The sequence below is a fragment of the Anas acuta genome, chromosome 5 (assembly GCF_963932015.1).
Source record: "Anas acuta chromosome 5, bAnaAcu1.1, whole genome shotgun sequence".
Taxonomy (NCBI): domain Eukaryota; kingdom Metazoa; phylum Chordata; class Aves; order Anseriformes; family Anatidae; genus Anas; species Anas acuta.
Window position 1 is genome coordinate 46,863,562 of NC_088983.1, and position 18,227 is coordinate 46,881,788.

Consider the following 18,227-nt stretch of genomic DNA (forward strand, 5'->3'; position numbering starts at 1 on the left):
CCAGGTAGCTAAGGAGACACACATATAGGCTAAACTATCAAGAAGGTGGCTAAAGCAAAAATAAATCACTATTGAAAGAACCAAGAGAATATAAAGCAAAGGTTAGTTCAAAGTCTAGGAAATAAAGACCTTGAGAAGAAATGCCCATTTATACATGTCTGCTGGCAGTTGAAGCTGGCATCCTTTTAAAAACAAAACAACAAAAACAGAACCCACAGTTGTGACACTGCACTGGAATGTTCAGTAACTTATTTTCTGTACTCTCCAATTTCTTCTGGATGTTGAAGAGACTGCTAGTGGGTAGGCTTGAGTGATACTTCCCCTGATAAGCACAGGTCATGTTTATCATGTAGCTAAGTATCTGTATTTAATGTACTTTTTTGTACTTTTTTTTTTTTTTGCTGCTTATAACTTCATGTTAATATTAACAAAGTCAGTTTTTTCTTTGACTTGGTACATGGTGCTGTTCCCCCATATCTTAGGGTTCATTTGGAAAGGCGCTAGTTAGCACATGGTTAAACGAGAGATTTAATTTTCTTATCGAGAGCTGCTATTAGACTGGCTTTCAATTCAGTAAATGTAAGATGCGTAGTCAGTGTTACTATTTAAAACTTAAAGGTTGAGACATCCTTTTCCTGTCCCTTATGTTTAGATTAGAGAGACTTTTATTTCTTTGAGCAAAATGGGCAAATAGGATTTAGAGTATTATTAGAATCATTATATCACTGTCGTTGGTCCTGGGTTGCCAGGCCTTTTCTGATTATCAGATGCAACAAATGACGTCCAATTTTATTGACCAGTTTGGCTTCAACGATGAGAAGTTTGCTGATCAAGATGACATCGGCAAGTGAGTATATTGTTATATTGGCTTTGATTATAGTCTCTGGAGCCTCCCTTTTTTAGTGTATTTGACTGTGGTTCTGGTGATGACAAATGCCAGCCTTGATTGATGTGATGCAGTTGCCAGTCAGTCCTGTCTTCTTGTACCAATTGTGTGTGTTGATAGAGTGCTCTTAGAAAACCTCCCTGAACGGTTTACATCAGAAAGTAACAGCTAATTTTTTACTTCTAATGTTCTGACTGTGCCAGCATGAAAACACAGTGCTTGGGAATAAATGATAGCTCTGCTTTTAAAAGCCATATCTATCCAAGGACTTCGCATTGTTTGGGACACTTGCACTTGGAGGTACAAAGTCAGTCATTCACATCTCTGAGTTGGTGTAGCAGAGCAGATGAGTAGCTCTTCTTTTAAGTTTGACTGTGTTCTTTTCTGTAGGGAACAGTAAAGAAGCACATCATAAATATACTTTTGTTTTTAAGGGTGAAGCAGTTGAGACATGAGAGCATGTCTTGGTCAGGTTTTAAAAATAACAAAAGCAAGAAAAAACAAAACAAAACAAACAACAACAACAAAAAAGACAAACTGCTCTGTTTCTTTAGTTCAAAGTAAATTGGTGCCATAATGGGAAAGGATAAGAATGGGAGTTCTTAATGAAAGAAGACTTGATCCTGATTTAATTAAAATTAATGGCTTGGGATGCAAAAACATTCAGATAAAAGAGAGTAAAAACATTACTTGAAGACGGTTTCTAGAAGGGTTTAAAAAAAAAATTAAGATCTTCTCTAAGACATGTTTCCTATCTGATGGTTAACCAAAACTTGCACATGTCTTCCAAGATGCATAGCTGCTTTATTACACCACATAATCTGGCAGTATAGATGAAGTTATGATAAGTGAGAAAGCAGCTCAGGATATTGTTTAACTTGGCTAGAAGCAAGTGAATTTTGGCAAGAATGGGAGTTGGATTTCCTTTGTAGTGTATGATCTTGGTGGAAGGAAGATGACTTAAGTAAGCAGATCTCTGAGATATGCAGTAGGTAGTGAGTTGAATTCAACTGTAGGTGAACTGCTTTTTACTTTTAAATTCATGCCTCTTGTGTAAGAATCAATTGCATTTTAAATTACCTGTTTTCTGGTAACCCTTCTGGTGGGTGGGGGTAAGTCCCATGGTAATGCAGTCGCAGTTAAAAGTGGTCTAAATGAACAAATTTTACCTTATTCCCTGCTTGGTGAGGATTAGAGGAAGACAGTAATACATGCGCTGCCGAGTTCAGTGCTATATGTGACCAGAGGAAGAATATATTAACTCTTGTGAAAGTCTGGTAGTATCTTTCTACTCTTTTTCTGTTTGTTCTTGCTCCCCCCAGGGATTTGGTTTGCCTAATGCTATTTTTGGTCTAAGACACCTCTGTAATTTATTTGGTGAAACTACTGAATGGGCCAATGCATGAAGAAGTGCAAAGCCTTACTACTTAGTGTTAAGTTTTGAAAAAAAAAATCTTAACTTTCATTTAGCGATTGGTTTAAAAAAAAAGAATAAATTCATTTATTTTTTTTCTGTAGGAAACAGAGGTTGATATTGCAATTTTTCACTTTGGTTCTTCCTTTTGAGAAGGTCCTGTCTGTATGTAGAGCAGCGAAAATGATTATCAGATGTAACAACTACTAGCACAGATGCGAAAATGATTATCAGATGTAACAACTACTAACACAGATCTTTGCAGGATATAAAGACACGTCATGGTAGACCATAGATTAGGCATTCATGAGGCCTGCTTTTTTTTCCTAGTGTGTAGCAGTCCAGTGTTTGAGATTTGTGTATATCACTTCAGTTATGCTGGCTTAGGCTAGTTGCATCCACACAGCTCATTAGGGAGTAGGCATCTCTTATTCTTTAAAATATTTCACAACTAGAAAGATCATGTGAATGCCAGGCTTCCTTAATGCAGAATTTGACTGTTATGTTTCATGTTGGAAATTAGTGTGTATTTAATCTCAGGTTTCTAATTTTCCTAGTAACATAAATAAAGACTTCTGAAAACAATGCCTTCATGTTATGTCTCTTCTTGGTTTATTTCATACATGTGTTGTGTTTTTTTGCAGTGTTTCTTTTGATCGTGTCTCAGACATCAACTTTACCCTCAATACAAACGAAAGTGTAAGTGTACGTTCCTGCAATCACAACAATTGCTGTTTCAAACTTCTGTGTGACTGCAAAGTTTTGATAGTGATTATATTTCATCCTTTATGACGTATAATTGTTGGAAAGTAACTACCCTACCTTATTCCTGCATTATGTGGATTTTCAAGCTGAAGAACTTTTTTGCTTCTCCTTGTGGTTGATATTAAGCAGAAGTGCTTCTAATGTGTATGTCCAGGTTCAAGAACAAGCTTGTATCTAATTTGTGCAGACTGCACACGTGTTTTATGGATAGAAGCTATCTGAGACTTCCAGTGAGGTTGTGTTTAGAGACTGTTATTATAGATATTTATTAGTTGAGATGAAATGAACCTTGCTATGGAAAATGAAACTGGAGTATTTGGTGGTCCAGCTATCCAGAAAGGTCTTTGACGTCATCCCTACATGCCATTCTTAAATGTGATGGATCTTCCCAGCAATTCTTGGATGATAGTGTACTCTCAGTATGCTAGTAGTTGAGTAAAACAAGCTCCACTTTATACTTTCTTGACAAGCTTTATGTTGAGATGTTCTAGTTTTAGGTTTATTTTTTTTTCTAAATCACATATTTCCAAAATGTTGACTAACAGAAGTAGAATGATTAATCATAAATACAGATTTTATCTTTTCCCTATATGTAGGGCAATATAGCATTGTTTGAGGCATGCTGTAAGGAGAGGATACAGCAGTTTGATGATGGTGGCTCTGATGAAGAAGACATCTGGGAAGAAAAACATATTGCATTTACGCCAGAGTCCCAGAGGCGTTCCAGGTAGGAAATGTGTTTTTCATCCAAGTAGCACTATAGTGAGCCCTCGTTACTGAGTGTGTCTTCTGGTTCAGGTTGACTATTGACACAGGCTGTCCAGCATAACTAGCCATTTCCATCTGGGGGGAGAAATCAGTAGAGAGATAGCAGCAGTATCTCTGTCAGCCTTACCTTGCAGAAGATGGTAATAGGTGTCCTGTTTACTCAGCTCTTCCTGCACCTCACGTTTTGTAGCTTGTTTCCTTTTGCTTGTTCTTCCCCTCTTCTCTGTCAGCCTGTTAGCCATTCTTGCTCTGGGCAAGGCAGTCCAGCTCCACAACTATGTTGACCTTGCTGTCCTCTTTATGGTAGTATTGGGGTCAGATTATCCAGCTCCATTGTTATGGTCACCCTTAATTGTACTGCGGCTGTGGACAAAGCTGTAGGTAGCTATATTGAAGGGAAGGAGCTGGTCCCCAAAACTCTTGGGGATGCACAGTCTTCCTTAATGTCTTCTGGATTTTGTCCCAGGATAGTCTTGGCTTCTCTGACCTTCCATAGTGGACTTGAGAATGTGCGTGGCTAATACCTTCTGTACATGATAAGTTATATTGTATGTTGGTTACGTTCTATTACTGCTTTCCTGTTAATGTTGGTTGTGCTCGCCAGGAAGGGAGACATACCCATACAGTTCAAAACCATTATGTAAGGCAACAGACAGGAAAATACTTGGATTGGTTGTTAGATTTCCAAATAAACCAAGTTATGTCATATTGGTCTTTTAAAGAGTTTTATATTTCAGTGATTCCACTTAGTGTGCAGAGATTAATGGTCTAATTCCTTATCTTCCTTTTCCTGCCTTCCTTTCCTTTTGAATGGCAGGAGTTTTTACTTGCAAATGGAGGAAAAAAGCCCTCTTTACATGATCAAGTGGAAAAACCTTAAACTTTTGTTTTTTGTGGGAGAAATGAGGGGCATGCCAACAGCTAATAAATTATACCTCCGTTAATCTATCAGCAGTGATAGCTGTTGTAATTCTCTCTAGCTTCAAACTCTCCAGTATTTCATTGTGCCAAGCGTCTAATCCTAAACATGGAATGTAAACTCTCTCTTTGTATTTTAAGTTCGGGCAGTACAGACAGTGAAGAAAGTACTGACTCTGAAGAAGAGGATGGAACAAAACAAGATTTGTTTGAATCGCATACCAATACAGAGGACAAAATGGAAGTAGACTTAAATGAACGTATGTAGCTTTTCTCCCAACTATTTGAGTTACAGGAAAGTGTTACATCTAGAACTGTTACTTTGTAAGAGTTTTCCTCTTTTATTTTTTATTCTAATGATCTTAGTCATCTTTCTCACTGTAAAGACTGCTTTAATAGAGCATGCAAGTATTTGAAAATTTGAATTCCTTACAAGTCCTGAGTCAAATTACTCTAGTCTCTCTAAAATTCATGTGTATATTCTTCAAGAGGAAAAAATGAGGAATCAAAAAGGGAAGAATGAAACTGAATTTACACATCTTGAATGCCTGCAAAAATGATAGGTTATTAATCTCCAAACATAAAATATGATCCTTTCTATTACAAGTCTTTCAGACCAACGTTTCATCTAACAACGGTCTAAAAGGCATCCTACAGAAGTCAAGTTAACTTAGTTTGGTCTGGTTTCATATGTGAATAATCTTGTTTAATCTTGCATAAGTAAACTCTTATGTGGAAAACTAACTGTTGTAATTGGCTTAAGAGTTTTCACATTCAAGGCACAGTAGACTAAATTGGCTTTACTTAAAATGGCAACATCTGTAGGTAAAAGCCCTGTGTTTATCTAGACTGTAAGGAATTAAAAATTAAAATAGAAGGAAACGTTAAGGGTTTTCTTTTCTTTTGTCAGATTGGTGTCGTTGGCATCTGTGTGTCAAACAAGTTTTGATCCATGTGGGTCTCCTCCCATATCTGCCTGGGTTGGAATTTCTAATTGCTAGTCAGAGCTTCCTTTTCAGCCTGTTTTTTTGTATGTAAGTGTTAATGAAGAAAATGTTTCCCTTGGGTAGGTGAAGTATTTTGAATTGACCTATCCTAAGTTAGATGCTTCTAAGTCCCAGTTGCTCCAAAACGTAATATCCCAATTAATATTTTAAAGTTGTAAAAGGTTTTAAGCTTTTCTGAAACTTAGCAGTGCTGCTAGTGCATGAGAAATTAGAGATTGCCCATGAAGTTGTCTTGCTCATTTTCTATGTTGAGGAAAATGTGCATAGGAAACTGAAAAATGGATGAAAACTCTTAAGATTTTTTTAAGTATAGAAATTAGTGTTGAAAATAATGAACGTTCACATTAGGTTAAGGAATAAAGTGGAATAACACTTGTGATTAAATATAATTTGTGTTCTTCAGATAAGTGCCATTGATTTTTAGCTGAATACTGTGAGTTACTGTTTGTAAAATTCTGCCTTAATAGCAGAATTTCCCTTTTAGGGAATTCATTCAGTTTTTACCTATATAGAGAATTCTTTTGCATGTGCTTTGAAGTCTAGTTAAGAGTTTTGCTGCTCTTTTGGGAATGTGCCTATAGAGAATCAATGTGTTAGACATGTGTACATTCGTGTTCTTTAAATCTATTCCTAATGACCTTGCTGATCGCTTTTCTAGCACCAAATTGGTCAGCTAACTTCGATGTACCCATGGAGACTGCACATGGCACCAATCTGGATTCCGTTGGGTCTGATGTGTGGAGTACAGAAGAACCCATGCCAGCAAAAGAAACTGGCTGGGCTTCTTTTTCAGAGTTCACGTCCTCTTTGAGGTAAGAATATTAGTGATGCAGGGCAAGTGGGCAAGTTCTTCATTACTAAATGTACCAGCAGCTGCTGTTTGGCATCATTAAGATGTATGTCTCTACCCTGGGCTATGTTGGTTGGCTTTTGGTGGAATACAGGGTGCATAGTGTTCAAAGATTCCTATGTGTTTAGGGTAGTATGGTGTAAACTGACTTTACAAAGATATAGACTTTTATAGGATGAGTGGATCCCTAAAGTTTCCCTTGAATATTGGTCGCTGACCAGAATTGCGCTATGACTTTTTTTAATATAGGCTGAAGCCATGGAAGGGATGTAACTGTTGAATGTGAAGGCTGTAAAACATCTGTGATGGTTCTGTTTTGTCAATGGTATAATATAGATGATTGGTTCATCACTGGTGCAGTTCTACACTATTTTGGCATTACCTGACATACACTTTACTCTTTTGGATTAAACACTGCATTAAGAATAACTGAGGTCCTCTGTGTAGGAATCTAATAATCCCTATAGAGGTAAATTTTGAGCTGCCAAAATACTAGCAGTCAAGAACCGATTTCTTCTCCAATCAGAAAACCCTTTCTGTCTGTCTTGCTCCTAGCTTCTGTCTGGGCCTTAAACAGCTTTGACATAAAACTTATGATTTTTTCCATCATAGAGCAGTGAATTGCTTCATGTCTGAGGCAGGTAAATTGATAACAGGACTATAGGGTTTAGAAAATGAAGTCCTGAAGTTGCCACAAGTAGTGGATAGAAAAGACACTATTCTGTAAGTGGTGGGAAGTATTTCAAGTGGTCAGAACTTGTCCTTTGAGTTAATCCAGAATGGAAAAACTCATAGCTACACTGTATGTGCCATTAAGCAAACAAATTAGAGTAAAATACTTCTGTTGTTGACATTTAAGGACTGTGTTGGCAGTGTCAGCAGAGAACTCTTTTAGATCATCCAGGTTGCAAAGAGTGTGTTTAAAAAGCGGTTTAAAATGTTGGAAATACTGCAAGGATCCAGCAGTCTTATTTATCTGTGGCATCTCCATTTCAAATAAAAATAACAGTACTGCCAAACATAACCTCAGTCAGCTCAATTTGGGTGGATTTTGCATTAATGAACTTGTTTAGTGTGCCTTAGCCTTGCTTAGTTTCATTCTGCTGTTCAGTTATGTTTATAAAGCTTTTTAATTTGTATTTGAAGCTCAAAAGATTCCTTAAGAAGCAATTCTCCTGTGGAAATGGAAACAAATGCAGAGCCAATGGATCCCTTGAGTGCAAATGCAACTGGTCTTGCAACACAGCTAGAGAGTAAGTACTGTACATTCAGAAATGCAAGCAGATTGATTTTGATATTTTTAACTAAGAAAGATCTCCCTGAACTTAGGTATCTCTCATCTGGCTCTGCTGCTCTGCCAGGCAATGAAAATAACTTGACAAAAGTTCTGAACTACTTTTTTTCCTATTTAAAACAAGAACCAGTGTTACTTTTGTCTCAAAAAAAAAAAAAAGAAAAAAGTGTGCATATCATGAACAATGAAGCTAAATGTTTTCTGTTAGAGAAGTTTTATATGGGGCAACACTTAACTGAACTGATGCCCAAGAAAAGTGGTAGCTTCTAGTCTCTTCCTATGTGGCAATAGACCAGTAGCCTTGGTGTTCAGATTTCTCCTTCTTGCTCATTGCTTTCCAAGCTGTCTTCTCTGTATATATGCATACACTTCTATTTATGTGAATTAATCAAAGATTAAACCCATGCTAATTAGTTTTCCATGTATTTTATTAGCAGATAGAACAAGAAGTACAGATGGGAAGTCCGGGAAGATTGGGCTTCCCAAAGGCTTGTCTGTACTTCAGAATTTGTTGGCAAATTTGTACAGTATGGACTGGTGCAATGAATCTGACTGTATGAAAAAAAGTATAAAAATCCTACTACAGGCTTGTTCAAGCAAACCTGTTGCAGTAATCATTGTTGATGTAAATCACTAACTGGCTTGCAAAACGAAAGCTGTAATTATGGAATATGACTTCTTCCTTAAGCAATCTGTAAAAAAAAAAAAAAAAAAAAAGCGTTTATGCTCACATATGTGTATAATGGGGATTGTAGAAAGATGATTCTTAAGGGTTCAAGAAATGCTTAAAACTGGGGAAAAACATCCTGGTTGTTTTGGCTTGTGTGTGTGCTCATGAAATAGAAATGTAACCAGTCATATACTAAAGTACTTAGTTCTATTCTAGCCCCAGGAAGTGTTGCTATGGAGGCCAGCTCAGATGGAGAGGACGATGTAGAAAACACAGACAAGGTAACTGAAACAGTAATGAACGGCAGCATGAAGGAGACACTGAGCCTTACTGTAGATGCTAAAACTGAAACGGCTGTTTTCAAAAGGTGAGGATGTACTTCTTTTTGTCTTTCCACCCGTTTTACAAGTGCTGTTGATAGAACACTCATCAAAAAGAGTTAAAGTGATAATTCATAGGGCCTTAACTCTAAACATTTTTTCAAATGTAATTGTTTTGAAACTTTACTTTCAATCAGTTATTAGAACATAGGATCAAGCTTTAATTTTCACTGGAAGATTATTAGTGGAAGACTGGCTCTATTTTTGATCCTGATGAACGTTATTGCACAATTTTAATGTACATTTTAATGTACTTCTAAGCTACAGCCTTTTAAACTTCACATGGAACTTCTGGATTGGAATTCAGTGTCTTATGCAGGTGGTTGGAGGAGAGAGACTGGAGGCCAGCCAGGCACTGCTCTTGAGAGTAACTCATTGGGAATTAAAAACTTCAGGTTTGTTTATTTTTAGTATGGAGGAAGGAACATTTTTGACTGCACAACACTTATGAAATCAAATGGCAGTTAGAGAAATTAAACCAAAGCATTTCGAGGAGGAATGTGACTCTGGAGTTATATAGCATGAAACCTTAGTCACTTTCTGACTTAGTAAATGATATATCTACTCTCCAGTTTATTCTGTATTTTTTTTGGAGAATGCTTTTTATGGTCTACACTTCTGTTGTTCCAGTGTAGTGGATCAGTTATTCATGGTGCTTTTACACATAAGCTGCTTTAATTCTGTGACTTCTGGTATTAATGCAAAAAAGCAAAGTTAACGTAAGGTGGAAGCATATCATGGCAGTCACTGCCTCTTATCATAGAATTACCTGCTTTTGCTATGGAATAAGGACTTGTATCTTTGTAGTTAAAAGGACACAGAGGTGGTAAAGGAGGGAAAATGAATCTATGATCTTGATTTGGGACGGGAAGGGGAAGTTAAGTGTAAAAGGTGGTTGAATGAGTGAGGTCTTAAATGTGGAGACTGTTCAGTTCTGATACAGAGGTGTCATCTCATACTGATCCAGATATCATATGGCTTTCCTTAAATTAACTTTTAAATAGGCCTAGACAGCAAATAATTTAGTATTTCTTTGGGGGGGGCAGAGGAAGGGGATCTAAAACACTACATAAATCTAAATTAAGAAAGGATTTCAATAGTGAGTGGAGGCCACACTGTCCTGCATACCTGGCAAGGTGGATACAGAACTTAGGTCTGGGAGTACAAATTTCTTCTAGTAGAAAATACATAGTTGTGATGTCAGTGTTGAGGAGAAGGGAACCATTGTAAAGACAGTAGTTGACTTGTTGAAAGCTGCAAAGGGCAAATGGTTCTTGAATTTTCTCACTCTCCCTGTTGAGCTAGTAGGAGACAATGTGAGCAGAGACAACCCCTTAAAAAAAAAAAAGAGGTTCTGGTAGTAGTGACAAGTATTTTTGAACAAATACAGACTTTAAAGGTAAAAGATAAGCAGATAAAGATAAAGCAGATGGGAAACCTGTTGCTTGGGAAGCTGTATTTTTACAGTCTATGCAGGTATAAGGAGACATGGGGGGAAGGAACAAGGATTCATTGAAAGAGAAAGGATCCATTGAAAGGAAAACTGTAAGAATAGGAATCAGTAGAGGATAGTGTCTTTAAAAATGTTTCCGACTTCTTCAGTAGATTCACTGCTACAGATGAAGATGGATGTTTGTGTCTACTGTAGCTACCTTATATCCATCTCTTGCAGTTGTACGGTCAACTTTTTATGTTAATGTGCTAATAACAGTGTGGATGAGACAGAAAAAGGTGGGATAGTGATGCATAAAAACTCTGGTTTAGTGGCAAAACATGAATATTTGTTTCCTAGTGCTAGAGTACTGTTTTTTTCACTGAATTATGTTCATTTTCATGTCTGAGAAGAAGCTGATGAAATAGAGCAGTGATCCTATGTGGCATAACACATACCATTGTACTTCACTGTATAGTCATTAGGTAGTTCATTAATACAGACAGTGATGAGTTAGTGATTCTGCTGACTTGTTTCATGGGCAAACTTTATCAATGCCAGTTTCTAAGGGAATCTTGAATTTTTTTATACTTTCTTCCTTCTATTTTTGCATACTACTGGCTTCAGAGTGTTGAAATCCTATCGGTATGTATAGTAAAGGATTGTAACTGTGATTGCTACCACTTCAGGCTTCACGCACATTCCTTATTTCCTTTCTAATCATATTTGTAATCATTGTATTTCCTGCCTTTTTATCCAGTCAATTTCCAATGGTTTTAAACACCAGTGCATTATTAGGTGTTTGTGAAGTCCAGAATCATGTTTGATCTTCATGTTTCAGTCATAATTTAAAATCCATTTGCATGTGAAATACGAACCCTTCTCCCAATTTTCTACTGTTGCCTGAAATTTTCTGTAAGTAAACTTAAAAATTAAATATCTTGTTTCCTTTTACTTAGTGAGGAAGGAAAATTGTCTACCTCGCAGGATGCTTCATGTAAATATGTGGTAGAGGAGAATGCAGAGGTTGTGGAAGAAGCTACTTCAGCTTTGCAGCCCACTAACAGCAGTCCAGAACAGAGGTAACTGCACTCAGAGATATTTTCAATCACATAAGTAGCAGCTTGTATATTTTTATAATAGGACTGATCTAAAGAGACCACTGAATTCCTGTTAGTTATCAGCTCTGAGTTTACTTCAATCTAAACATGTGCTTGCATCTGTTTGTAAGATTCTTACAAGCTATACTGTCTGTCCTTACTCTGACTCTTGAGTTGAAACCTATTTGCCTTTCAGGGTATTGTAAATATTCCCTTTCTGTTTTGCGATATGTATCGATTCATTGTACTAATTTGATACAAAAACTGTGGGAAAAAAGGGGGGGATTAAGTTTGTCCTGAAAATGTACAAAAGTACGCTTCAAAATTAGAAAATTGTTCCATTTTTGATTCTGTATTTTATACTGCAGGACAGCTGGGGGCAGTCTATCAGTGCAGCTACGTGGAAAGGAAATGCTGCCTTAAGTCATGCTTGTTTGGTTGTGAGCTAGTCAAATAGTTGCTTCTATTTTTGAATCAATTTCTGTTTGCACCCGTGTCTTTATCAGGCATTAATCTGAATACTTGTAGATTTGGAGATAACTTTTCAAAGTATGTAAATAATTTGTTTCAAATAAAGTTCTCTGGAAATACAGAGCAGCCTGGATTGCTCAGCATATGTACTGGAGGAAAGAAGTGATGACATTTTTCTTGACTAATAGTGCATGCAGTCTCACAGAATAGTCATTCAAGAGACAATTCTGAGGTGACAACTGTCAGAGAAAGTTCTTGCATAAACTTCTGTATTAGATCATCAGGTAGGACTGCTTTCTCCACAAAAGGCATCTGAAGATGTTTCTCCTGTTCCTTTTCCTGTTGAAGTACTCGTTCTGGTGTGGTTTTTCGCCTTACAAGTTACAGTGGTATGAAACATAATCAACTCAAATATTAGTATGGTTTTATCAAAATCAAATTTACATAGAGTAAGATCAATTACCAAATACTAGAAATACCTAATGCAAATGTTTCATATCTGGCTTAAGTTGGGACGGGATTCCACTTGGTCTTAAAAGCTAAATGAGTTGAGCAGCATAAAGCAGGTGAGAAGAATTCCACCCCTAAATGCATTCAGTGAAAACCCTGCTCTGGAACTTAACATCAGAGCAGTATCTGGTAAGAGGTACCTTCCAACTCCTGCTGTTTGGAGGCAAGGATGGTTTTGCACTGTTCTAGCCTCGTTCCTCGCAAAATTCTCACCAGCACAAATGGCGAGATTTGACCTGCTGAAGGCAGAAGTGTTGTCATTCAGCCAGTCCACACCATCTACACAGCTCAGCAAAAGGTGGGGAGAGCCTCGTTTCCTATTTCTTAGTTTCACATAGACTCACGTAGTACTTTGCAACTAATCTCTAAGCAAGAGTTCACTGGCTTCCTATGAGAGCTAATGGCTTGTTGCACTTCAAGGTGTCAGAATGCCACAAGCTAGAATATTGGTATTGAGAACAAGGGTTGGTATGCTGACACTTATTAGTTTAGGGGTGCCCAGAGCATTATTCTGAGAGGAGGGAGGATTTTGCTTAATTAAAAGCAATTCCAGGGGCTACTTTTCCTTGCATTATAAACAGAGAAATGGTTCTGAATCTATAAATACATGAACGTGTATTTTGATAGTTATAATAGTTCAAAAGCAGTTTTTTCTTGTATAGGTTTTGAGTTGTTATTAGAGAAACATATTTCTCACAAATCTTGTGGACTTAATTATTTTTAAGACTGCACGTGCTATGTTATACTCTTAGTTTTCTAGTCAAGAAAAAATTGAAAGGTTTTGTAAGCAAAGATTTAAAATATAGCTCTACATATAATACAACAAAGCTCTACTACATATTTTGACTATACTTTTTGCAAACTAAGAAGGGTGCAAGCCTATTTGATCAAGTTTAGATACTGTCTTTTTGGGACATGTTTATGAGCTAATATGTTTTACCTCTAGTACTAGATGTTACGCTAGAACACTGCTACCTCTTTCTGTAAGCCAGAACTTTCTACTCTGCATATATTCAATGAACTTTAATCAATAAATGAATTCTAATTGGAAAAACCTGTATACTTAGTCAAAATGGGAAACCCGGAAACTCAAGTCTTTCGTAGCCAGCATGTGAATACTAGGTGACTGCCTTCTGAGTAAAGATGCTTTTCTAAACCAACAGAGGGCTCTCAGAGCTAGCAGTTCCTTGGATTGCTTTTGATTACAGGAAATCTCAAGGAACTCCTTTCCTACAATCTGGCTGGATGCAGTGAAGCTCAGTACTTTCTCTAAAGGTGGCTGTCACAGTAGATCCTCGTATAAGTGCAGAACAAGTGTCTAGATAAATTTAATTGTGCTTTTGGGGCTCCATGCATGTATGACTAGTGGGAGGAGTCACCTAGGTAGGTCTTTGGCTGGTGGCCAGCAATATCAATGTCTGCTAGAAGTCCTGTTATGTCATGGATTTTTTCCAATCAGTAAATAATTTACTGCTCTTTGAACTGTCAGAATTCCTGTCCATGCAGCACTTGTTTGTTACCTTCCAGGTTTATCTAAAGTGTTTAACTTTGTCTAGTGCTGTCTCTCTCTTTATCTAATGTGTACATATTTTTTTTTAAAAAGTGTTTTTAGTGCTTAACAGCCAAAGACTTAGCTAGGGGGACTCCTGCTGGTCATGTGCATGTAGAGCACGGACCCAAGAGTGGCTTCTCTGTGATGTACACCATCAGAGAACAGGAGTTACAGGTAACTTTTCTTGTGTAGTTCCAAATGGTATTTATATTCTCTAAAGGAATCTTCAAATGTATTCAACAGACTTGAACTTAATGGAAGTTGAGAGTTTTTTGCTTTTGTTGTTTGCAACTCTTAATGTTCTTGTGCACTGATTTGATCTCTTCCTTTGTGTTAATCCAGAGTAATTGAACCCACATGTTTACACTAACTTCTTACCTAGAACTGTATATACTATTACAATTTTTACTTTTTCAGGTTTTCTCTTTATCTTCCCCATACTTTCTGAACCTCTCGTGCTAATGGACTGAAACTCAGAGTATTTGTGAAACATCAGTTTATAGATTACATTAGTCACTAAAGCAGTTATTAAAAAAACCTCTTGTTTTTACCTATTATGTCTTTTCTTGTTTTCAAATGCAAGCTTAAGTACTCCTGATGTCGTTTTTTGTCTCACAGAGTAAGATGTGGAGAAGTCTCAGAGTGTGCTTTTTATCAGTGATTGATTCTCTCAAAGAGAGAACAGCATCTGTAGAGATTGTTTTTTAGCTCAATAAAGATCAATCACATTTCACTGGTGTGCTGAGTTAACTAAGTACTGTGCCTAATTAGACAATAAGGATTCCAGATGTGTTGGACTCCAGAAAATGATTGGGATGAGCACGTAACTAGCTTGTGTTCCGTTCCCTCTTTTGAACTCTCTGGAATTCCACTCCGAAGAGTTTTATTATACTTACAATAAAACATTATTTTCTTGGCATCACTTTGAGATGAATGTTAGAACCTTGTAATCTGAACTGTAGAAATCAGTAGGTATTTTGGAAGAAATAGTGCAGCTTTCGCTAGTGACCAGCTGTGTCTGAAGAGAATGATGTCTCACGTTGGAAGGGACCCACACAGATTGTCTAGTCCAACTCCTATCTCTGCACAGGACCACCTAAAAATTAAACCATACGAGTGTTGTCCAAATGTCTCTTGAACTCCAGCAGGCCATAGTGCAGTGACCGCTTCTCTGAGGAGCCTGTTCAAGTGCCTGACCATCCTCTGTGAAGAACATTTTCCTCATATCCAGCCTCACCCTCCCCTGCCCCAGCTCCATGCCATTCGCTCGGTCCTGTCACAGTCCCCAGAGAGCAGAGCTCAGCACCTGTCCCTTTGCTCTCCCTCATGAGGAAGCTGCAGGCCACCCCTCAGTGTCTTCTTCCCTAGGCTGAACAAAACCAGTGACCTCAGTTGCTCCTCATATGACTTCCCTCTAGATTTTCACCATCTTTGCCTTCCTTTGGACACACTAATAGTTTTATATCCTTACGTTATAGCACCCAAAACTGCACACAGTACTAGAGGTGAGGCAGGGAGCACAGTGGGACAATCACTTCCCTCAACTGGTTAGCAATGCTGTGCTTAATGCGCCCCAGATAGAGCCGGCCCTTTTGTTTGACAGGGCACACTGTTGACTCATACTCAACTTGCTGTCACCCAGAACTCCCACATGCCTTTCTGTTGCACTGCTCTTCAGCCTCTTGTTCCCCTGTGCAGTCTGTACATACATCCAAGATTGCCCTGTCCCAGATGCAGAATCCAGTGCTTGCTCTTGCTAAACTTCATGTGGTTGGTAATTTCCCAGCCCTCTAGTCTGTCAAGATCTCTCCACAAGGCCTCTACTCTTGAGAGAGTCAACAGCTCCTCCTAGTTTAGTTAATTCAGCATTGGCTGCAATCTGGGTATGTGGGAGGGGAGAACATACTTTGGATGCTTCCTGTTTCTTGTATGCTGACATCCTCTTTTGGCCTCTTAGGACTGATCAACGTACCCTTTTAGGAGAGACGTCTGTTAATGGCCCTGTATGATACGTGATGTCTACTGCCTTGGCTGAAGAAATGAACTGATACCCAGGTGTTTGAGCATTTCTTGAGGATTTCATCTAGAGCCTGTTGAAGCCAGTCACTGCTGCACTAATTTCGCAAGGGATCAGGACCAGCAACATTTATATTCTAGATTTTAAGACATTGTACAGAAATTCATAAGTGTAAAAATATTGCACATTGAGAAATACCAATAATTTTTGCGTATGTTTATATTGTATTGTTCTAAATAATGGGTGGCCTGTGAAATAAGATCCTGCTACCCATGTAATGATGACAGTAGTGTTACTATAGTTAAAAATGGCTGTAAGAATAGTTTTATAAAAAAAAAAAGTGAATACACAAATCTAATGTATTTGAGACATAACTATTTGACGATTAGTGTGACCAAAGTATTTAGCAGTTTTTCATACATTTTTCACCTTGTAAAAAGAAAAAGGAAAAAAAACAAAACCAAAAAAAAAAATAAAACAATTCATGTTTCTTCCAGGTTGGCGAAGAATTGTAGAACTGAAATGCCCTATAAATGTTATTTTGGTTGTTTTAGCTTACGAAAGTGATTTAAATGAGAATTTTTGGTGTTCAACATTTTACAACAGGTTTTTTAATTGGTAATTGTTTTCTGTATTGTTTAAAACAGATCAAAAATGTAAGTCTATTGGTAGAGATTTTAAGTATTTATTGCTACAACTTAGTTGACAAATTGATGTTACTGTAAAGCCATATGTTCTGTTAAGTCTTGTTTGCTTGAAACAATACCTTACAGGTGAAACACTAGAATATTTGAAGTGCACATGGCTTGTTGTGTTTAAGTGGTTCACCTGCCTTTTAACCCATTCACCAAGATTTACTTTAATACCAAGCATTATACAATGGAACATTTCAGAACAATCTGCGTATTTAAAACGCTATAATCCTCTTAGACAAGTCAAGTAAATGAAATGCCCGTGCTGCTAATGTAATTACAGTACATGCATTTTAAAAGTATATAGTGTTCTTTTAATACAAATTTTGGCAGCAGAGCATGTTAATTGTTACTTTCACTGTACTGATCTGTGTGAGGCTTTCATTTGTATGTTCTAAACCAGTTTTTTTCACAGCTGGTTTGTGTATATATATATAGTGATTATGGAAACTAATTCTGTGTAATTTATAATTTTCTATGTCATTGTACAATTCCAACAGCCTTCTCAAACAAACAGAAGCAATATACTGTATATTGCCACATTGTCTGGTGAAAGGGTTAAAGTATTTCACCTGCACTTTTAGATGCAAATCCATTTTTATTTCCTTAATAGTTATATTCATTTATTTTTACATCATTTGTTTTCCTGACCAGTATTTAAAGCCAAAAGGATACTCTAAACAATGGCCAATGATTTATTTTAGAAAGCGTCCCAAGCAACGTGCCTAAACATTACATTGCATACAGAAATAATAAATAATTAAAAAAAGTATAATGGCATTGCCCTTACTGCTTTCTGTCTTGCATTTTCTCAGCCAGTTTCAGTGGCATTTGTCCTTGCATATTGTTTCAAACCGATTAGTTCTCTGTAAAAGGAGGAAAAAACACTATCCTAAGTAGAATCGGAAATATTGCCTCTTTATTTATACCTTATATATGATGGAATTGAGTCAGTTTAAGTTGTTCCTTATGTTCAGATTGCTTCTAGATCACCTGTTCTCCCTTCTCATTCTGGATCTGAGTGGTTGTGAGTGCTTTCCTGTGATGTATTCTTTGCATCTCAAAACATGAATTCTGAAGACTTTAATTTAGATCATGATTGTTTACTTTGTATGTGACATACAGTCATCCACAATAAGAAACAAATCTTGCTTAGCCATTGAGTAGATTTTGTCTTGTTTCATGAGATTCAACTTACTCATTTATTCAGGCTTGTGTGATTGTCTCAGTATTTTACCCAGTGCCAGCAAGTTTAAAAAAAAAAAAACAAAAACAAAAAGCTGCACACTTCATTCCCTTTAGCTTTTCAAGCCATGGTTGTAAACTGCCTTAACACTCTGCATGAGAAAGGTCGGGTCTCTGATGTGGTGGAGCAAACTTCCAGCTCATCAAAGGAGTGTTCTGGTGCAGGTTTAATGCAGCCCAAAGGAAGTAAGCTCACATGAGTTGCTACCTACTGTTAATTAGGAGCTTCCTTGCTCTGTGCTGGAGGAACAAGTTG

The 18,227-nt window shown here is 37.2% G+C and overlaps 1 protein-coding gene across 9 annotated transcripts in view; it reads left to right on the forward strand.

Moving 5' to 3' along the window:
- The window catches only part of PPP6R3 (protein phosphatase 6 regulatory subunit 3), a 58,704-nt gene extending 40,823 nt beyond the window's left edge, over positions 1-17,881 (forward strand). For 5 of the 9 annotated variants that reach the window (XM_068684544.1, XM_068684548.1, XM_068684545.1 and 2 more), the window contains 10 exons: positions 750-847; positions 2,945-2,999; positions 3,662-3,792; positions 4,893-5,011; positions 6,417-6,570; positions 7,755-7,861; positions 8,789-8,939; positions 11,012-11,029; positions 11,344-11,466; positions 15,975-17,881. In XM_068684544.1, the coding sequence (XP_068540645.1) occupies positions 750-847; positions 2,945-2,999; positions 3,662-3,792; positions 4,893-5,011; positions 6,417-6,570; positions 7,755-7,861; positions 8,789-8,939; positions 11,012-11,029; positions 11,344-11,466; positions 15,975-16,026 (1,008 nt within the window). In that variant the 3' untranslated portion in view covers positions 16,027-17,881. Of the gene's footprint in view, positions 1-749; positions 848-2,944; positions 3,000-3,661; positions 3,793-4,892; positions 5,012-5,661; positions 5,786-6,416; positions 6,571-7,754; positions 7,862-8,788; positions 8,940-11,011; positions 11,030-11,343; positions 11,467-15,974 lie in introns of those variants that run through there. The other 4 variants (XM_068684550.1, XM_068684546.1, XM_068684551.1 and 1 more) reach the window with 4 other exon arrangements.
- The last annotated feature ends 346 nt before the right edge of the window (positions 17,882-18,227 follow it).